The 23,055-nt window shown below is 42.0% G+C and overlaps 2 protein-coding genes across 2 annotated transcripts in view; both read right to left on the minus strand.

Moving 5' to 3' along the window:
• Positions 1-23,055, minus strand: part of LOC143119887 (NACHT, LRR and PYD domains-containing protein 3-like) — a 191,514-nt gene that overhangs the window by 143,091 nt on the left and 25,368 nt on the right. The window lies entirely within an intron of this gene.
• On the minus strand, positions 8,651-21,038 carry LOC143135262 (stonustoxin subunit beta-like). The gene is made up of 3 exons (XM_076295982.1): positions 20,955-21,038; positions 11,535-11,622; positions 8,651-9,453 (listed from the first exon to the last, which is right to left on the minus strand). Exons 1-3 carry the CDS (start codon positions 21,036-21,038, stop codon positions 8,918-8,920), a joined length of 708 nt encoding a protein of 235 aa, XP_076152097.1. The 3' UTR covers positions 8,651-8,917.

The following is a 23,055-nucleotide window of genomic DNA, read 5'->3' on the forward strand; positions in this document are numbered from 1 at the left end:
TGTCAAATAGTTGCTAGACCTGACCCACCTGAACCACTGAGGCCCACACCGCTACCTGATGGACCCTGGCGGGACGTCGCAGTTGACCTACTGGGACCTCTCCCGTCCAATCACTCGATTCTGGTGGTAGTAGATTACTTTAGTCGATATTATGAATATGATGTTATGACCACCACCACAGCAGAGAAAGTTATCGACAGTCTGGAGTCAATCTTCAGCAGACACGGATTGCCAGTCACGTATATAGTATAAGTATATATACTTTTTTGATCCCGTGAGGGAAATTTGGTCTCTGCATTTAACCCAATCGGTGAATTAGTGAAACACACAGCACACAGTGTACACACAGTGAGGTGAAGCACACACTAATCCCGGCGCAGTGAGCTGCCTGCATCAACAGCGGCGCTCGGGGAGCAGTGAGGGGTTAGGTGCCTTGCTCAAGGGCACTTCAGCCGCGGCCCACTGGTCGGGGCTCGAACCGGCAACCCCCCGGTTACAAGTCCAGAGTGCTAACCAGTGGGCCAGTGTGAAGAAAATGGCATAACACACTTGAAAACCACTCCAAGATATGCTCAGGCCAATGGAGAGGTTGAGCGTCAGAACGCTTCACTCATGAAAAGGATCAGGATTGCGCAATCAGATGGATTGGACTGGAAGAAAGAACTGAGAAAGTATGTGTCAGTCTATAGGAGCATCATCCATCCAACAACAGGTAAAAGCCCTGCTGAACTGCTTTTCAATCGGAAAGTAAGAGGAAAGCTGCCTGAACTGATTGAAGTGCATACTGATCAGGAAGTATGTGATCGTGACACAGAGCAAAAGACAAAGAGCAAGCTGTATGCAGACACTCGCAGAGGTGCACAGCTATCCGAGGTCAGTGTTGGCGACACAGTGCTCCTGAGACAAGACAAGACTGACAAATTCTCCACCACATTCAATGCAACACCACACAAAATCATTAGCAAGACAGGAAACAAGGTGGTTGTGGAATCGCCAACTGGAGCGAGGTATGCAAGAAATAACACTTTTGTCAAGAAGTACGAAGGGAATGGACTTAAACAAAGTCAAAGTCAAAGTCAGCTTTATTGTCAATTTCTTCACATGTTCCAGACATACAAAGAGATCGAAATTACGTTTCTCACTATCCCACGGTGAAGACAAGACATATTTTACCAATTTAAGTCCACAGACAAACATAACATTCAAGTAAACAAAAAAGTAAGTAAATAAGTAAATAAGAGGGCACATATAATGAAAAAATAAGAGCAGCAAAATTTGGTTGAAATTGTGCATAGACAGTCAATAAAGTACTAGTGCAAAGTCAGGCCAGTAAAAGGCTGAGGTAGTTCTGTTTGACCTAAGTAAGAAAGAAAGTGGCATAGTGGTGCAAGTTATGTAAGAGCAGCAGAAGTGTTGTGTTTTCAGGACCACAACAACAAGTTGCAAAGTGTACAAGTGTGCAAGTGGAGTAGTGCAGGCGGCCATTGTGGGACCAATGTCCAGGATGTTATGTAGCTGAGGGTGGAGGGGGGAGAGGAGGGAGAGAGTTCAGCATCCTAACAGCTCGGTGGATGAAGCTGTTGGTGAGTCTGGTAGTGCGGGAGCGCAGGCTTCTGTACCTCTTCCCAGAGGGCAGTAGATCAAACAGATTGTGAGCGGGGTGACTTGCATCACTCACAATTTTGGTCGCCTTGCGGGTGAGGTGGGTGGTGTAAATGTCCTTCAGGGAGGGGAGTGAAGCACCAATAATCCTTCCAGCTGTGTTCACTACAGGAAATGAGATGTTATTATCATTGAGACAACAGGGGTATACAATAAAATCCGATTGTAGCTTACAGCAGCCGACTATTTAGGTTAAGTTTATAACGTTGTGGACGGCCACCAAGCGTCTTCTGCCCCACAGCTGCGGCACAGTCTTGAGTGACCGGATTCGTTTTCCTTTGTCATATGAATGCTGTCATTTTGTTAACATTAGGCTACTGTTAAGGAGATGCTGTAGGCAAAAGCTATATTTCAACCTCGTTAGTGTCAGAACTATTCACAAGGTTTCTGGGCAGCATTTTTATGTTCTGTTAGCAAGCGAACTTCTCATGACTACCGACAAAGTAGCCTACTGCCAGCTGACGAAGCTCTCATTTTAAAACATTACTGAGAGACAGACACTGTACAATCAAGAAATCTTGCCACTGAATCCAAAACTATGTTTAACATTATGTACAAGGCTTAGGCTACAGTGGACTAGCATGTTGCAGGGGCTGCTAAAAACGCATAGTCCGCTGTGGAGTTCCACGGTCGGCCAGACCACAGCAAGGGCTGTGATTGGCCGAGTTTTCAGTGCGTTTCTCTGCTGCCCCCAAGCAGCTGCAGTTGTACTTACATTTCACCATTCACCATGATCGTGAATGAAGTGTCAATTTTTAACGGGGACCCACTGTATGCGCTGCAGGGCTTTCCTGTTGTATTCAGTACAGCTTCCGCCCCACACAGCGATACAGCTGGAAAGGATGCTCTCAATGGTGCCTCGGTAGAATGTGGTCATGATAGCTGGTGGAGCACTTGCTCGCCTGAGTTTCCGCAGGAAGTACAGGCGGCGCTGAGCTCTCTTCGCCAGTGATGCAGTGTTGGTGGTCCAGGAGAGGTCTTCACTGATGTGCACCCACAGGAATTTGGTGCTGCTCGCTCTCTCCACCACAGCACCGTCGATGGTCAGTGGCAGGTGTTAGGTGTGAGCTCTCCGGTAGTCAACAACAATCTCTTTGGTCTTGCTGACGTTCAGCAGGAGGTTGTTGTCCCTGCACCACGTGGTCAGATGGTCGACCTCCAACCTGTATTGAGTCTCGTCGCCCTTGGTGATGAGACCCACCAGAGTTGTGTCGTCAGCAAATTTCACTATGTGATTGTTGCTGTAGGTTGCAGTGCAGTCATGCGTCAGCAGGGTGAAGAGCAGCGGACTGAGCACGCAGCCTTGGGGGGCCCCTGTGCTCAGTGTGATGCTGCTTGAGGTATTGTTGCCAACACGTACTACTTGAGGGACATTCCAAGAAAAGGGGGAAATACAGGAAGTCGAGGATGATGCCGGAACCAGCGAGGCGTTAGAGGAACACACACACACCACTGACACAGACACACAGAGCCCACAAACCAAAAAGGACATAGACACTCAGATACAAACACACACGTCATCCAGGCCGCAAAGAGTCAAACAAATACCCAAGGGGTTGTCTGATTTTATTCTCAAATGATTAAAAAAAAAAAGGAGTTTTCACATTGTTCTTGATGTGTAACCTGTATGTAAGATACAGAATGTGTTTGATTTCTAGCAATAGAAGAAAATATTGCAGTTCATGATATGGAAGATTTCTTAAATGAGAGCAATACTATGTTCACTAAGCATTGAAGTGATGCTGATAACCTAAGCACATGTTCATTTGTGAAGATGTTATGTTACAGATCTGGCTGTCCAGAAAGTATACGATTTAAGAATTCCGGAAATGTGAATTGTGATCTTGAGTTTTATTTTCTGTAACTGAAAGAGTTTAATTCTAAGAAAAGGGGGGATGTCATGTCCATGTGTAACACACCCTATCAGAATGTCCAGGGATATTATGGCTAGAGCGGATGAGGTGGAGTTCATTAAATTCGTGCTCAGTAAGCAACAGACGTGTCTTTGTGTGGTCCATATTATTAAGATTAAATTCTGCAATATCTCCTTAATTCATAAGTAAAGTTGAGATATAACAAGAGGATATTGAGGCACAGTTGTTAGAGAGGGTGAATGGGTCACCGTGGTACGCTATCCAAGTTGGTTGGTTGCAGGTCACTGGCCAGAGTGTTTGAGTTGCGAGAGCCGCTGCAGAGATTTCTTACAGAAAAAATGTCACCGTTAGCTGCATATTTTAGTGATGAGGGCTGGGTGTCAAAACTCGCTTACCTGTGTGACATATTCGGGTTGCTTAATGACCTCAACCTGTCACTGCAGGGGAGAATGACGACTGTCTTTAAACTGGCAGATAAAGTCGCTGCATTTAAAGCCAAGCTTGATTTGTGGGTACGACGAGTGGATCGGGGTGTATTTGATATGTTCCAAACAGTAGTGGGGGTTTTGGGAGAGACTGAGGCAGGGCCCTTTCTCATCACCTTGTTGCGCTTTCAAATGAGTTTGAGCGTTACTTCCCATCCTCCAAAGATCCAAGGCAAACCAATGAGTGGGTCTGCAACCCATTTGTCAATATCCCGAATAGAACTTGTCAGCGCAGGAGGAAGAGCAGTTGATCGAAATTGCAAATGACGGTGATCTTAAGAGTGTGTATGAGGAAATCTCTCTGGCGGGTTTTTGGATGAAAACCAAAGCAGAATATCCCGAGATAGCCGTAAAAGCGCTGAAAACGTTGCTACCATTTCCCACCACGTATCTGTGCCAGGTTTTCGGCAATGACTGCAACTAAGACCAAATTGCGCAATCGACTGGACATTTCAAACACACTGAGGGTGTCACTGTCTTCCATCACCCCCAGATGGAACCTTGTTGCAGGGAAACAAGCACAGGGCTCCCACTGATTATATTCGTAATGCACGTTTAGTTCCCATGTTTTGTTACCATATTTTGTTAAGCATGTTCACACATGATAGATGTAGCTTCAAGTTGTTCAATTTTCATAGTTCATATTGTTCAATTTTCACTTCTTCAAGTTCACGTTTTTCACATGTTTAAGAGTTCGTTACCTTCACTGTTCATACATAACTGGAGCTAGTTCTTTTCAAGTAATGCATGCACAACACGGAACATGGACCCCCCCCCCCCCCGGTCCGAGAAAAACAAATGGGAATCAAGTCGAGTCATTGACGAAAAGTAAGTTCGTATGATGTTTAAATCGTGTTAATCCACACTGGTGCAAGAGGTTTTCTAACATAGTTAAACTTGCTTTTGCTATAGTTTCCTTGAAGTAATATAGTGTAATTGTTCTATGAGATTGTAATATTTCATGTGTTTACCACCTGCGTTTCTACTGCTGTAAGAACGTAGCATCTCCTATGTGCTACCGTCATTACGCAGTACCGTTTTACGCCGCTAGATGGCAACATTGACCATGGAATAATTGTAGTCACAAACAAAAGTTCTACAGTTCTGGAAGGGAATTAGTGTTATTGTACGTGTTTCAAGCCTATGATCAGGGGCGGACCTGGACACTTTGAGGCCCAAGGCAAAGGATTCCGAGCCCCCCCCCCCCCCCCTCCCACACACACACACACACACACACACACCACAACCCTAAAACTAAAACACACTTTATTCTGTAATAATGGGACGCTGAGGCATACTCAAATACAACAAATATGTTTTGCCATAGATGACAATCAAGAAACAGTTGTAAAAACATTTGAAAGTAGCCTAAGTATTACAATTATAAATGGTGTGTGTGTGTCTGTCTGTGTGTGTGTGAGAGAGAGAGAGTGTGTAGGCTAGGGCTTTGGGGTCTCTGTGTGTGAATATACTCTATGTAGCTATGTAGGCTACTGTATGAGAGTCTGTCCATGTAGGCTATGTGTAGAAGAGAGGGAGAGAGAGAGAGTGAGAATGAGTGTGTGCGTGCGAACTAAATGAGGTGTTCGATCTTCCAAAAAGCCGACATCCAAAACAATGAACAGCGTATGCACTGACCGAATAAACTAGCCATTTTCTGTTTATTTTTTCTCCATTTTTCATTGTCATGTAATAATGTTCAACCGTGAATCTTCTGGGTGGTTTATCTGCATTTTTGGGGAATTCAAAGTTATTAATTTGCACGGGGCCTTTTTTTAACGATTTCAACCCGCTCTGCATCTCTTACGGCAGTGTTTTTCAACCTTTTTTGTGCCACGGCACACTTTTGACACTTAAAATGTCCCACGGCACACTAACATCCTGCGTGAAGAAAAAATAAACATACCATAGCCTAAAATTTCAAATAATACACAGATATGGCCTTATTATGGCTTCTATGCAAGACCTGCTCAATAAAACAAGCGCCCTCTGTTTCATTTGTAGGTGACTATATCTAATTTAATTGTTGTTATGAACTGGATGTGTGATGATTCTGTGAATACTGGATATGGGGCCCCCGTTGTACAATGCCTGCATACCACAAATAGTGCAATCATACAATCAATGAGAGCATGTGGTTAAATTCTTTGATGCAACAGTTACTTTTCTGGACCAGTGAGTGACATTTGGGTAATTTTCTGCGGCACACCTGATGATGTCTCACGGCACACTAGTGTGCCCCGGCACAGTGGTTGAAAAACACTGTCTTACGGTGTCTTGCCATAATGCAGGGTCGTCACTGATAACTGTAGTGCTAGGTATCGTGTTAGGGCTACTCACGTTACTGGTTTCGTTGTAGGCTACCCAAAGCTTCTGCTACTGAAATGGTGTCCGTAGCAGCACCAACAGCACCAGTGCGGACTTCGGCAGTGACAGTGATCTTGTTCCTCACGACTGTTTCACTTAGATCAACATCATAATCATCATCATCATCAGTAGAAGAATATGTAGTGCAAGTTGCCGGTGGTGGTGCATCGGTGCCACAGCTGCTGCAGCTAGCATTAGTTAGCCCACCCAGCTCAGCAGATGTTGCAGATGTTGTTGCATCACTGTCCAAATTACTTTCTTCCGTTGAAGAATTCTTCGACTGGAAGAAGTTGGTTAATTTAGGCAATTTCTTTCTAAATTCTTCCTCCTCCCTTTTTCTTTTTCGTTTATCACTTCCATTCTGGAAACGTTTCATGGCTGCTGTCAATCGCTCAACTCCACACCTCACCAAGACCTCGTTCAGACTAGCTAGTTGCTGCTATGACAGGAATATTTTTTTCAATTTTTATTATGGATTTGAATATGTTGTTTGGATACGGTGATCATTTATTTAAAAAAAAAACGATATGGGGATGACGAGGCCCCCTGGTGGCCGAGGCCCCAGGCAATTGCCTGACCATGCCTAATGGCAGGTCCGCCCCTGCCTATGATTTCAGCTTGATGAGCATAATAGTGATGCATTTATGTATAATGAGCTGCAGAAATATTACTGTAAGTAATTAGAATCTAAGTCGTATTTTGTTTTTATTATTTCAGACTGTGTGTATACTATATTGGCAATTCTGAATATCAATGCTGGAACAATACAGAGTTAAGACCCATCTCTCCTTCGTCCTATATTCTGACCGATATACCATCCAGTATAGTGCCACTACCCTACACCCGAAACACAGCAACCTTATGACCTACCAATGCCCCTGGTTTCTGCATGAGGTAACACTGTTCCCCCATCAGAACCGTATTTGTACCGTAAGCAGTGTGAAGAGAACCTAGGCCACAACGCCGAGAGCAATCCCACCCCTCCCCCCTCATCCATGGGATCCCCTCCCATGTGTACCTGCTAGGCCTCTCCAGCTCCCTGCAGCAGGAGCACTGTTATCCCCAGCAATGCTGCCCCCAAGGAGTCGTATCCCCTAAGTGGCCGTGTGCTTTCAGACCAGACTAGTTGCTGAATGCCTGAAGAGTCTCTCTGGAGACAAACTCACATCTGCCCTCACTCATCTACCTGCAGGCTACAGTATGGAAATGTGACCTGTTATTATACAACTGCAATGTACGCATCTGGTACAGTGTTGCACTGAATGGAGAGATGACCTTGGTGGTTAATGCATGTCATGAACTACAGGAAAGAGATCACATACTCATAATATTTTGTTATGGCAGAAAACAATGAAACAAAGAAATGACAACAGGTTCATCGTGTCCTTTCAGATTTTTTATTTAGAGACATTTTAAAGTCAGAAACACATTTTATTTACATATTTCAAGTCAGAAAAACAAGCATGTTTTATAGTTCTGTGTGAACACATATAGAAACACTGACAACCCCAGACCAGCAAATAATTTTCAAAGAAATTCAGCAAATAACTAAACTTTAGGGAGAACAGAACACATCATGTTGTTGCTGAAACATTCTTATGATCCACACATTCATTTTAGGAAAAGTGCAGAATATGTAGAAATCAACATCAGCATTTCTATAGTATCACCCAAACAGTAGCCTATACATTGAATAAATATCAATATGGTTATGGTATTTAGCAGATGCATTTTTTGTCCAAAACGACATTCACATTACAACACTACAATAGCTTTGTAATTTATTTTGTAAAAATTTAACAGTAAACAATTTAAAAAGTTGGTAAGACTACATTAAGGAAAATGGCAATAATAAACACCAATGTCAATTCAATCAATAGCCTAATGAATATAAATAAATACTATAATATAATCTCAATAGCATCTCAGCATTACACATGTGTATGAACAGGAGTGTGTGACTCTGGTGTTCCTGCAGCATGCTCAACTGCCAGGGCCACAGAGAATGAATGTTGCTACGGTTACATGGCTACTGCGGAATGTTGCAATTTAAGTTGGATGTTGCTACGGTTACGTGGCTACTGCGGAATGTTACGGAGTGTCTTGTGTTGATGAATTTGTGTCTTAATTTTGCAGTTGGTGAAATGGCCTCATTTATACAGAAAGAGAGAAGGAAGAGAAGAGGGGAAGAGAGAAAGAGAAAAGTGTTGAAAGAGGGTGATGATGAAGTCTGCGAAATAGACAGTTTCTCTCTTACACACACACACAAATCTGAAAATGGATCAGCCCTAAACAGGTGATGGATGAAAAATAGAGAGATAAGAAGAGAAAGGGAGGAGGGGGGTGAGGGAGAGAGAATGAGTGGAAGAGGGAAAAGGGAGGAGACAGAGAAAATGAAGGGTCAGAAAAAGAGGTAGAGAGTAAGGGATAAGAGAGAGAGATGAAGAGAAGAAGAGAAGGGAGGGGAAGAGAAGAGAGGGGGAGTAGAGAGAAAGGGTGACATGTGGACGTACCGGTTGGAGGACGAGCTCATGTGATCTTGCGCAGGGACACCTCACCCCAAACCACAAACCCTGGATAGAGGGGCTCAGTGAATGTGGAGTGGAACGTGTGCAGGTGGGTGAGTGTGTTAGTGGAGACGCTGTAGAAGGACAGAGTGCCGGCCGGCCAGTCCAGGTAAACTCCTACTGTTCTGGAGCGGGAGGAGTGGGCAGGTATGTCAGTGCGTTTCTTATTGTGCCTGACAGAGTATCTGTGATCAGAGCAGCTCAGACTCCAGGACTTGGCATTCAGTCCCATTGTGACGTCATAACTCCTCCCTTTCCTCTTGATGCTTTTATAGGCCACAGATATACGAACTCCGTAATCTCCACTCCACTCAGCCTCCCAGTAGCAGCGTCCAGTCAGACCCTCTCTACACAACACCTGAGGAAACCTGGAGTCAAATCTCTCTGGGTGTTCAGGATACGGCTGCTTCTCTCTCACACGTGTCACCTTTCTGTTCCCCTCAGAGAGAGAGAGACGTCTGTCTGCTGTGTTTGGGTCCAGTGTGAGATCACAGGCATCTGCAGACAAGAGGAGAGAACATGAGAACACACACACACACACACACACACACACACCATGTCAACACAAACACACACACATACAAAATCAACACACACACACAAACACACCACGTCAACACAAACACACACGTACACAAAATCAACACACACACACCAGATATGTGCAACAGGTGAGGGGAGAAAATGAGAACACCCACACACACACTCCTCACTACACACACACAGAACACACTCCTCACTATACACACACACACTACTCACTAAACACCCTACCAATACACACACACAACACACTCCTCACTACACACACACACACAACACACTCCTCATGACACACACACACACACACACACACAACACACTCCTCACTACACACCCTACCAACACACACACACACAACATATTCCTGACAACACACCCTACAAACACACTCCTCACTACGCTCCTACAAACTCACGCACACACACACAATCCTCACAACACACCCTACCAATACACACACACAACACACTCCTCACTACACACCCTACCAACACACACACACCCTACCAACACACACACGCACACACAACACACTCCTCACTACACACCCTACCAACACACACACACACACACACACAGAACACACTCCTCACTACACACCCTACCAACACACACACAGAACACACTCCTCACTACACACCCTACCAACACACACACACACACACACAGAACACACTCCTCACTACACACCCTACCAACACACACACACACACAACACATTCCTCACCACACACTTTATCAACACACACACAACCCACTCCTCACTACACACCCTACCAACACACACACACACAACACATTCCTCACTACACACCCTACCAACACACACACACACACACACACAACACATTCCTCACTACACACCCTACCAACACACACACACACACACACACACACACACACACAGAGAACACACTCCTCACTACACACCCTACCAACACACACACACAACACACTCCTCACTACACACCCTACCAAAACACACACACACACAACACACTCCTCACTGCACACCCTACCAACACACACACACACACAACACACTCCTCACTACACACCCTGCCAACACACACACACTCCTCACTACACACCCTACCAACACACACACACACACACTCCTCACTACACACCCTACCAACACACACACACAACACACTCCTCACTACACACCCTACCAACACACACACACAGCACACTCATCACCCTAACAATACACACACACACACACAACACACTCCTCACTACAAACCCTACCAACACACACACAACACACTCCTCACCCTAACAACACACACACACACACAACACACTCCTCACTACACACCCTACCAACACACACACAACACACTCCTCACTACACACCCTACCAACACACACACACACACACACACACAGCACATTCCTCACTACACACCCTACCAATACACACACAACACACTCCTCACTACACACCCTACCAATACACACACACACACTACTCACTACACACCCTACCAAAACACACACACACACAACACACTACTCACTACACACCCTACCAACACACACACACACACAACACATTCCTCACTACACACCCTACCAACACACACACAACACACTCCTCACTATACACCCTCCCAACACACACACACACCACACCCTACCAATACACACACACAACACACTCCTCACTACAAACCTTACCAACACACACACACACAACACACTCCTCCTCCTAACAACACACACACACAACACACCCTACCAACACACACACACAACACACTCCTCACTACACACCCTACCCTTACACAGGCGCGCGCACACACACACACACACACACACACACAAGACACTCCTCACACCCTACCAACACACACACACAACACACTCCTCACTACACACCCTACCAACACAAACTCCTCACTACACACCCTACCAACACACACACACACACACACACACACACACACACACACACACACACACCTATTAGAAATTCAAGCTAAAACATGTGAATGTGAAGGATCACAAATACTGAATAAACAACTTACATCTCAGCAAACGTGGTCGAGCTCTGCCTACAGAAGAATGGTCAGTTCTGTAAGAAAAACAAAATGTCACACACACGTACCATTTTGACTGATGTCAACCACTGCTGTTTTTTTCTGTTTGTGCCACCTGTGAAATAGAGGGTGATTTATTATCCCACAGAAATTAATGTGTTATCGTATATAAAATATGCTTTCTCTGAACAGTTAGATTCAAAACTATTTGGTGTAAAGATTCCATTTTAACAGTAACCTTTAGTCTAGATCCCTTAGAGTGTTCACAAATGTGCGTGGAGGACTCAAAGAAAACTTTGCAAAAGGTTCCTAAATGTTTACGAATTTGAACGCACCTCTAAATATTTGCATTATTGGATGCTGCATCAAAGAGATAACAAATATACTTCAGTGTAGAGCAGCTATTACAATATACATTTGAAAATAGACTACTACATACAGTACAGTACTACACAGTACATACATAACTATGGGCTATTCACTGGGGTTTCTTTCTGAACATACTTAAGTATCGTCAGTTTACAGACAGGACCCTCCAGTCTAGCAGATAACAGCTTCAGTTCTGATTCTCCAGGATAATTGTAGCTCAGATCGAGCTGTTGTAGATGACAGGAGTTTGATGTCAGAGCTGCAGCCAGAAAACCACAACCCTTCTCTGAGATGAGACAATCAGAGAGCCTGAGAGAGAGAGAGAGAGATTGTCCTTTTCATTGTTACTCCTATTTTTGCACTGAATTGTCCAATGTGAACACTCCATTCATTCAAAGTTAGAGAACAACGACCACATTTGACAGCTATTGAGTGAGAAAATAGAGTAAATAGATTAGGGTAAATGTTCATTTTAGCATATGACATGATATGTTATAATATAGACAAGAAAGTAGGCTCTGCCAATTACTGTGTGCTCAAGCACATATAGCCTTCTCACTGAACTTGGCTGTCTAGTGAAGTGTTGCGTTGGAACTATAGAAAGATTGGAACAACGTTTTAGGGTGGAGGATGAATGAAAAATGAAAGCAATATGGCACAAGTCAGATTGGTGTCGGTGGCAGATATTTCCATGGCTGTGATTACCTGCAGCACAAGGCCAAATAAAAGCCATGGTGATATGTGCTACCAACGCCACTCAGATTTTATCAGTTCACAGACATCAAACAGACATTTTAAGACAAATAAACAAGTAATAAGCAAGGTGGGATGTTAATTGCTGCTTTTTCTGCTGGTTCTTTTTAGTGCTGGGCGGAATACCGGTTCACACCGTATACCAGTGTATATTTTCGTTATGATATGAATTTTTAATATACCGCCATACCGGTGTATTTGATTACACAACGTTTGGAACGCTGCGCCGCGCGACAGTGTTTCAGACGGGACTTTTTTCACACGCACGCATGATGCCACTGCAGGCATAGTGAGGGTAAACACAAAACACCTGACGTTTTTCCCCTGAAGTATGACCCTTAAGGCTTAATTTCTCCTTAGATAAGAGGTTTATTTAAGGGTGTTGCACAGAATACCTTAAATTGTTTCTTTAGTTAAGGAAAAACGTTAAGGGATACTGCATTGAAAGGGATTTACCGTCACGAAAATTCTATTGAGATTGTTCAACAGCTGTAGCTAGCTGGCTAATAGGTGATGTCGTTAGTTAGCAACCCACCGAACACAGTGAAGTTTAATGAGCTTATCATTCATCTCACCTTAAGAATATTCGCTGAAATTATCCAGGTAGCAAGTAAAGCATGTTATAGACATGCACTGAGCAATACTAGCTGGCTAGTTAGAAATGATCCTGACTGTCATCAGTGCACCAAAACGAACTTTTTTGTTAATGTTTTGCCTAGCGAACCGAACCGAAGCTCATGGCAGGCTAACAAGACATCCACATGAAGTTAACGTTAGCCTACCCCTAACAATAAGGCATGTTTCTGATAGGCCTATTTGACAGAGTAAGCATATTAGCAGAGAGGTTTAATTTTAAATTATATAATTTTCAAAAAAGTATAAAGTTGCACTACTTTTTGTATTGGTTTTATAGGCTAAAAGATGTTTGTGAAATTTGCACAGTAAAAGTTCTGTATTTTGACTGCAATTGTCTTTGCATTCTGATTAGATTCTTCATTAGAATCATGAGTGGCTTGTAAACAGCATCATTTTCTGGGGCCATGCTAAACTGCATTACCACTAGTGTGGCGTTATTCTACATCATGACAGTAAAATAGGCCATCCTTAGTCAATGTACTGCAGCAATTCCTCTCTCAACCTGTAGAAAATGCTGTGAACATCTGATTATTCATGGAAAAAAAAATACCGTCATATACCGTGAAACCGTAAGAATTTAGAAAAATACCGTGATATACATTTTTCGTCATACCGCCCAGCACTAGTTCTTTTAACTAATTATGAAATTTAAGACAAAAAATGTCTGCACCCACCTTAATGTGTGTATTTTGCAATTGGAGCTGGACAGTCCCTTAGAGAGAAGCTGAATTCCAGAATCCCCCAGGTCATTGTCACTCAGGTCTAGCTGTTGTAGGGAGTTTGGTGACTGTAGAACTGAAGCCACAATCTCACAAGATTTATCTGTGAGTTTACAGTCAGCAAGCCTGCATAAGGACACAACAAAAGATAACATGAATAAATGGACGATATTCTGTTTACACAGTGCCCTGATAAATAAATAAATAAAAATCAAGAACACACCATCAGATCAGATCGCTACTGTCGCCATACTCGAGTCGGCAGCTGTTCAGAGAATAAACTTACTTTGATTTAGTAGATTCCCCCACATGTTGTCGCTGCAGCTATGTATTTTGTTACATACCATTATTTATTTATTGTAATGGCCATATTTAATTGTTGTTAATCTATTTTCTTTATCTACCTCAAAGAGTTTAGTTGCCCAGGAGCTAAGATATGAGTTCATGAAGGCCTACATATTGTATATTAGATTTCAGGGAAGACTTGTTAAATTAAATTATTTTAATATTATAACCTATACACATTCTCTCTCTCTCGTTCTCTTTTCTTAATATACTTTATATTTTCTTACACATTGTCCATTTTATTTGGTTAGGATGAATTAAATTGGATTAATCCAATATCCTGTTGCAAGTCCCTGTAAACCCCCCCTCTGTAGCCGCTGACACTGTGTGTAGACACGATCTGTCTTAAGGTGGGTTCAAATAGGTAAACAAGTTTTTGGCAAACGTCTGCAAACACTCGCAAAGTCTACGTAAACATACAAGTTGGACGTGGGCTTGACGAAGGTAATAAACCAATACCAGAGCCCGTCTACGGGCTGTCTTATTAGACATTCTCTGGCAATACCGATTACAATGGAATGTTCCATTGTAATCAATGGAACCAAATCGTTCAAATTTAGCTAACTGTTTAGAAACACAAACGTTCGGTGCTCGAGCCGCATACACACACACAAGCCGTTGGCGAAAGCAGCCGCTGGATCCCCACAAGTCGGTCGTTGGCAGTGTTGGGCAAGTTACTTCAAAATCGTAATGTACTATGCATTACTTATTACTGTCATTTCAAAGTAATTTGTTACATTATAATATTACTGTCTCTGAATTGTAAGGCATTACACTACTATTGCATTACTTTTAAGTTACTTTCACCAAAATATCTAGAAATATGGATTTGCCATTCTAAATGCAGTTTATTACACTCAATGCAGCTTGCTCTTCCAATGGAGGGAGATGTGGTATAGCATAATAACTGAGCTAGGCTTAAGGCAACAGTAGAATGCAATAGGCGCAGTGCTCATAATGCAATACAAGGAACAATCATAGTCAGAATTTTGTTAAAAACCGACAAAAGGTCAAAGTCTGGTAAATTGTGATAGAAATACTGTAACTTTAAGGCCTAGGCCTACTCATTAAAATCAATAGAGAGCCTACTATATTGTAAATCAAAGCTTAAAGGAACCGTATGTAAGATTGTGGCCAAAACGGGTACTACAATCACTTTCAAATTACTGTAGAGCGGTGTATCCCCTTCCCCTCCCCTCTGACTGGCAGAGTTGGCAACCGGATGACGAAACACTACTGACTTTGTGATTAGTAGATAGGTGGAGGGTGGCGCATTAGGCCAAAACACAACATGACAACATCAACATCAGTTGAGGGCTGCAACTTCACTTTTTAAATGACAATATCCTGGCCAGACTACTGTTGTCAGTGATATAAGTATTTGAAATGAACATGATTTCTTAATGTCTAGTGACATATCAGGGCAATTTTATGATTAATTGAAATACATTTTTTACATACGGTTCCTTTAATAAAGACATGTCAAGATGGTGGCCTGCTGGCCATTTCGGTGCCCTAAGTGAGTGGCTTTGAGTGAGTGACATTTAAATGATAACTTAAACACCTAAAGTAAAATAAAAGGCCTATTATTTACAGACCATTACTGTGTATTTTTAAACATTAATTTCTGAAGTTTTACTTATAAATGGTGCACTGTCACTTTAAGAGCATTGATCTTTACGTTGTCATAATGCCCTTTTGCTAGCTCTTGTTTACAAGCCTTATTTGTTTGAGTTACATTGATAGCACAATATTAACAATAATATGCACAATGTTAAGTTGTTTTAAGCAACCTTCATTGCTTTGGAAATGGAAGTATATGACATGTTGCTTCACATTTCGTGAATACAAGTGAATTATGAGCCTGGTATCCACCTGAATGGAATGCGTTTCAGTCGACTCAGCATATCATGTGCTTCATGTAGCCTAAATGCTTGGAAAACGAATGATTGAAGACCCACCAATTCTAGTACTACGTGGTGATTGAGAGAACCCAAAAGGTATCAAACTTGCATGTAACATCGTGTTAGTGCATTTTGACATTGTAAACGTTATTGATGAAAAGTGAAACGCAGTTTGCAGTAAAGCTACTATTCATTGGTTACATTTGGGTGCCCACTCTGTCCTTTGGTGCCCAACGCAAAGTGCGTGATGTGCGTGGTGGGAGCGGTGGCACTGCCAGGCTACACAATCTTTTTCTGCATTTCTATCCCTTTATTCTCTTCAATTCAAGTTCACAGCACAAAGCTGCCATGCACAACAGCATAGTTTGTGCTTTATCAAGAATCAAAAAGATTAGCGTGGCACTACTTTAGATGTTTCATTAATTTACTTGTGCTATTTCGCGAGCTGAGAGATCTTTCGGTTTCGCACACAAAGTGCACTAACTATTATGTTCTTCATAGCCTTGTCTCTGACAAGCTGAAAATAATGAGCGTAGGCTTATGTCCATCCAGCAAATAGAGTCCGCCTGCGAGTCTGCTGCAGCCAGTCATATTCAACCAGTATCAGGAGATAACGTTGTACTATTTTGCGCGGATTTTTTCTCCTCTGTTGTTCTCGCGTGGTGTTTGCGAATATGTATCAAAACAAAACAAGCACCTAATTTTGGGTTAAACTGCATTGTAACGCGCGTTACTGAAGTTTGTACCGAGTAAATATTACCCAATTTTTTTTTTGTAATGCCTTACATTACCGCGTTACCGCAAACAGCAATATATTACAGTAATTACATTACTTTTGTAACGCATTACTCCCAACACTGGTCGTTGGGCACCAAACTTAAAAACAGCAGATCTAGCAGACACAAAACTACTCAAAGCTGGCGAAAAGATTCAACTACGAGGAGGCATATCAGAGCGGTTTACTCTTGTTGAACTACTTTGTGAAACACTAACATTGGACAACATTCACAGACGCAAACGGGCGTTACATACCATTAAAAACAAAAACTTCAAATGAATGATGGGGGAAAAAACACCGTTATGTCCATTCTCATTCCCCTGACATGGATTTCACCAGTCTAACGTTAAAGTTAACACCGTTGTGGTTAGCTAGACAGTCGGCATAGCATAACAATATCGTTAACGTTAGCTTCTACCCGAAACGTTGAGCTGTCAACCGTAAGCTCCAACGTCCTTTCCCCAGTTTCCCCTAAATAACTCATAATTGATTAACCCAATAATTAAGACGTACTGAATATAATAATATTTTTTGAAAGGACAGGAATAACAGTTCATGGCCTACCTGACGAGAAGATTCAAGAATTTTCTTAACGTCTCAACAGCAAAATGAGGCAGAGCAGAGTCGGTGTGGTTCGCTCTTGTAAAAAAATATTTCAGAAATAACTTCAACGGCTGCGCGCTGCAGTATATATTCCAAAAGTGACGTAGGCATGACAAACTGAATGTGTATCGCTCGTGCCAGATACGAAAGAAGGAAAATGATAGAAACCGTAATAATATAATATAATATAATATAATATAATATAATATAATATAATATAATGACTAGCAACCACCACTATGATAAATAAACAAATGACACTGACGTAAATAGTGGGTGGGTTATCTACAAACACTGTCTAGATCAGTGGTTCTCAACCTTTTTTCAGTGATGTACCCCCTGTTAAATATTTTTTCAGCCAAGTACCCCCTAACCAGCGCAAAACATTTTTAGTTGAGAAAAAAAGACTTAAAACAGAGCACTGTGCCATCATTGTCTAATTTATTCAACTTTGGAACTGATAAACACATAGGCCTACAAAATTCAAACATTTGGAAAAAAAATATTTTGAACATTTTAAATTTTAATAATCCATGACTAAATTTATTGCAAATGATTGTATATTTTGCAAATTATGTATATTTTAAAATCTCACGTACCCCCTGGAGTGCCTTCACGTACCCCCAGGGGTACGCGTATACCCCCATTTGTGAACCACTGGTCTAGATGTATTATGTCATTATCTCCTTCCTAATGATTCAATGTTTGCTTGTAAGCTAGCTGGTTAAGCCAAAGGAATGACACTTAGTAGTGAGCTCTGACACTTAAGTTACCTCTCCTCCAGTGACACTACTTTTAGTGTAAAGAGTCATGTTTGGTGTGATTAAAATTATGTGCAAGTGATGTATAAAACTAAACAACCTATTCACTGTCAGGCTTGTGTTTTTTGCTTGCGTTATTTTAGATTGAGGGAGAGAAATATGCACAACTAGGGTGGAAGCAGCCGACTGCTGATGAGCTCCAGGTAATTGGCGAACATGACCAAGGACCACAATGGCATGGACATGTTGGATAGGTAGCTTCTGGCTGAAAAGTAAGACAATGATGTGCTAGAGGAGGAGACTCTCCCATCATCAGATTGTACTGTTCTGTGTGGAGAACATGCCGTAGGAGCTAATGGCTAATGAATACAATTTCATGTATCCTCACTTATAACACAACGTCTGAAAAATGAATACATGGCAATCCAGACAGCAGGTCGAGGTTTCTGTTAGAGTACATACTGAAGTGCTTCAACTTTGCTGTGAGGATCCTCCAAAAAGGGTCATAATCTATCCCAATAATAAACCATGGGTTAGTAAAGGTATAAAAACAAAACTTAAACCAGAAAAAAAAACCTTTTAAGGGAAGATCAGCAAAAAGTAAAAGAACTACAGAAAGAATTGAGGAGTTTAACCATAAAGACAGGGTTGAGGGGAAATTAAGGAATGGGAATGCAAGAGATGCCTGGAGAGGACTTAACACTATGAATGGAAGGAATCATAAAGTAACACCTCAGTATGAAGACCCTGTCAGTTTCTCAAACGATCTGAATGTCTTTTATTCTAGGTTTGAGAAACATGACTTTAGTGCCAAATGTGATTTTGCCTGTGAGGGGATGAGAGCTATGCCTGTGACACTGAGGGGAAGGGATGTGGCTTCAGTCCTCCAGCGTGTTAACCCCCGCAAGGCCCCTGGACCAGATGGCCTTAAGGGAAGGGTACTGAAAGAGTGTGCCACTCAACTGGGTCCCATCTTCACCCAGCTATTCCAGCTGTTCCTCAGCATCAGTTTTGTCCCTCAGGCCTGGAAAATGGCGACCATTGTCCCAGTGCCTAAAACAACACGCCCCACGCAAGTCACTCAATGACTTCAGACCCATTGCTCTCACCTCTTCATTATGCAAGTGCTTGGAGCGTCTAGTGTGCAGAGAACTAAAACTGCAAAAGTCTGAGCTCATGGACATCATGCAGTTTGCTTATAAAGCTGATGAAAGTGCGGAGGATGCCACTCTCACTCAGTCACTTAGACATGGCCAAACATACAACCGTTGTCATAGCCATTTTGTTATTTTTGACCCTAATAGGCATAATCAGGCTCTGAATAACAGCACTTAAGTTATTCTATAATTATTGTTTAATGGTTTTGAATGTATATGTTATTTGGTATGGATTTGAATGTGTGTGCCTGTTTACTCTTAGTTTTACGGTAATATGTAATATATGTGCAACTGGGCCTTTGGTTTTGGTTAGGAAACAGGCAATGCAAATTTTGACCACTTGTCTCACTTTTTGTAACATTTCATGCTGGATTGGAAAGCAGTTAACTTTCGTTTAATTTAGAATATTACTGGAATTATCAAGCCATTTTTGTTCATCTTTTTTACCAATAAATGGATATAATGTTTCATTAAGAAAATGCCGGAAGTGCATGCAAAGGGGACCACCTGCTCACTCGATCCACGGCCTTAAGTTGGATTTTTAAGAACCTTTGGAAGGCCGATACAACTGTGTACTTTTTATGAACTTCTCCTCAGCATTCAATACTTCAGCCCCTTCTTCTGCTGAGTGCCCTGAATGTCAACCATAGTCTCATTCTATGGATTAGGGAGTTTCTGAGGGGAAGGCCCCAGCACATCCGTATGAACAATACCATCTCTAACTGTCTTGTCCTAAACACCGGGGTCCCACAAGGGTGTGTCCTGTTCCCTCTTCTGTTCTCCATACAGTATATACCAATGAGGTCAACTACAACAACAATTACTCTATGCATCTAATATGCAGATGACATGGCCCTTGTTGCCTGCCTACAGGACGCCAACAGCCCTTCCTACTTTCAGCTACTTCATCTTTTCAGCTACTGCCATCTTGCAGAAGATTGATGGTCCCAATGGGCAGAAAAAATAGGTACAAGAAGTAATTTGTTCTATCCTGAACCAAGGCACACTAAAATAACCCCCTCCCCACTTACTCGTGCACCACCCAGCCAGGGTGATGATGAGAATGTTCAGTACCGAGAACTGCACTAGTATTTATAGATTCATCTATAACTGTAACTATACAACTTAACTTATTTTGTCTGTTTGCTGTGTTTTTATGTCCCCAGAGTGCCAAAGATGTAAAGTTTTTATCTATCTATCAACTGGATGAGGGATACAGGCTAGCTGTCCGTCGCCACAACAATGAGGTGAGCAAGAACCGCTACATCAGTGTTCCCCAAACTTTTTCTTCAGAGGGCCAGTTCACTATGCCTGGCTTTAAGAGAGGGCCAGAGACTCGGAGTATCAGTAACCGTAAATAGCTTAGTGCTGTGAGCTGTCTACTTTAGTTGAGGTCTGTTGTTTGGGTGTCCACACAATGTCCACCTCCTTGTAGTCCCTGTCAAGGCTGCCATGGTTGGCATCCATCTCTCGACAGGCACAGGCAAGATTTATGTATTATTTAATTAATCATATTTTATCGGCTATTGCAATCTAATACCATTGTTAGCTGTGTTTATTTTATATTGCCATCATGCCATATCTATAAAATGTGGAACATGGAAATAGTTCAATTGAAATAATACTGTAACGACCTGTGTGTTATTGATGTGAGCATTGTGTGTTCTTGTGTGTCACAGTTTAGTTAGCTTGGAAGGCTACTCTGCTACTGCTTATGTGACTGAACATTGACTGAGCTGAGCAAATTGAACAAATTGTCATGGAAAGCTTCTTCTCTGCGGCGAATGTCAAGAGAGAGGGAGAGAGTGGGCAAGCTGAATGGCCCAGAGAGCTACGGAAAATGGCTGAAGCAAGGTCTCAACTTAGAGATTCTACTGCAAGGATGGATGCTGAGGCTGGCTTGGTTTTTGGGTGGGATGGTGGGGTTAGCCTAGAACATTTAAACATTTAAAATGTGATCACAAAACACGAAACAGCCCCATATTACGAACAGCATGATATTCACAATAGTAGGCTAATATAACCAAAAATAGAAATATAATATCTATTCAATTAGGCTACCTCTGGTCACATTATAGGCTAGCCATGAACATTCGTAAAACATTTAGACTAAAAAACTATTTGGGCTTTGAGCCTCAGTGCAGGTGTTAAACTGAAAATAACCTAGGCCTATACCTTTTAAAAAAAAACTCAGCAGGATGCTACCAGCATGTCTAAATGAAAATGATCAAAATAAAGGTAAAAGAAACAGCACACTGCGTCTTTGCGCCAGTATGCGACCACAAATGCTGAAAGTTCGGACGGTGCGCTGGAGGCTGGGACACATAGTACATGGCGTGCCAGTTTGGAAAGTGTGGGAAATTTATAGGAATATTTCTTCCACCACAGGAGGATATCTTTGACTTTCAAATAGTCCTCTTATCTCGAATCTAAAGACATCTGTGAGTCAGTACCCGTAGCACCTACAGTACATCTTCCCATTCTTCGAAATCACAAAATGTCACCTTTTTAGGTGGAGGTGGCTCCAAATATTCCTCAGCTTGAACATCAAACCCCAAGTCCTCAATCAGCACTTTCACAGCTTCAGTCACATATTGTAGGAGCCATTTTGAATTTATGTTAATCTAAATTAGTGTGTTTATATGTTTGGTAACACTTTACTTGACGGGTGAGTTCATAACACATTCATAACAGTTGTCATAAACTGCACATAAAGCATTCATGACTGTTTCATGAGACATGACTCAACATTCATACCAAACCTTTCATGAATGTGGAAGACATAACGATGACAACTTGTCAAAATAAAAGTCCAATATTGTATTTGTGTAACCTGGATACCATTAATTTAATCTCTCCAGCCTTTGTAAATATTTCATGAATATCTTATGAAGTCTACATTGAATGCCACTTTACTATACAAGTTGTGAAGTATTCGTAATCACTGAGTTTAACACTGGGAGGTAAACTAGCCTACATTCAGCTGACCCGTATTTGTGTAACCTGGAACGGTTGGACATTCCCAGTAGCAAAAGATGAGAAATCATCTGCAAAGGTTACATCATAAAACAAATGCATTTTTATGAAGCAAAAATGATTTGCTTGACCATGTTCTGTCTTTTTGGCACTGGAGTAGCCAATTGACTCAGATGTGATGTGATCAGGTAAGAGGTTTGGACCAAAAACGGCAATGCTGCTTTGCGACTTTGGACTTTTATTTTGACATGTTCTCGTCGTTCTGTCTTCCACATTCATGAAAGGTTTTGTATGAATGTTGAGCATACCTGTCAACACTCTTGTTTTTCCCGGGTTCTCCCGTATTTCAAGGTAATCTCCCAGCACCCTCCCGTTTTGTTATTTCTCCCGGAAAACTCCCGTAATTTGCATGGTCATCAGACTTCATTTTAAAATCATTGATCCATTCATTTTTTTCTATTAGTCTGACATCTCCCAAGTTGCCAGATTGTGTATGAAATACACCCTA

This window comes from Alosa pseudoharengus, unplaced genomic scaffold (genome assembly GCF_046254945.1).
Source record: "Alosa pseudoharengus isolate Yale_2024_CS ecotype anadromous, Long Island Sound unplaced genomic scaffold, YU_APseudo_1.1 YU_APseudo_1.1_scf_1, whole genome shotgun sequence".
NCBI classification, from domain to species: domain Eukaryota; kingdom Metazoa; phylum Chordata; class Actinopteri; order Clupeiformes; family Clupeidae; genus Alosa; species Alosa pseudoharengus.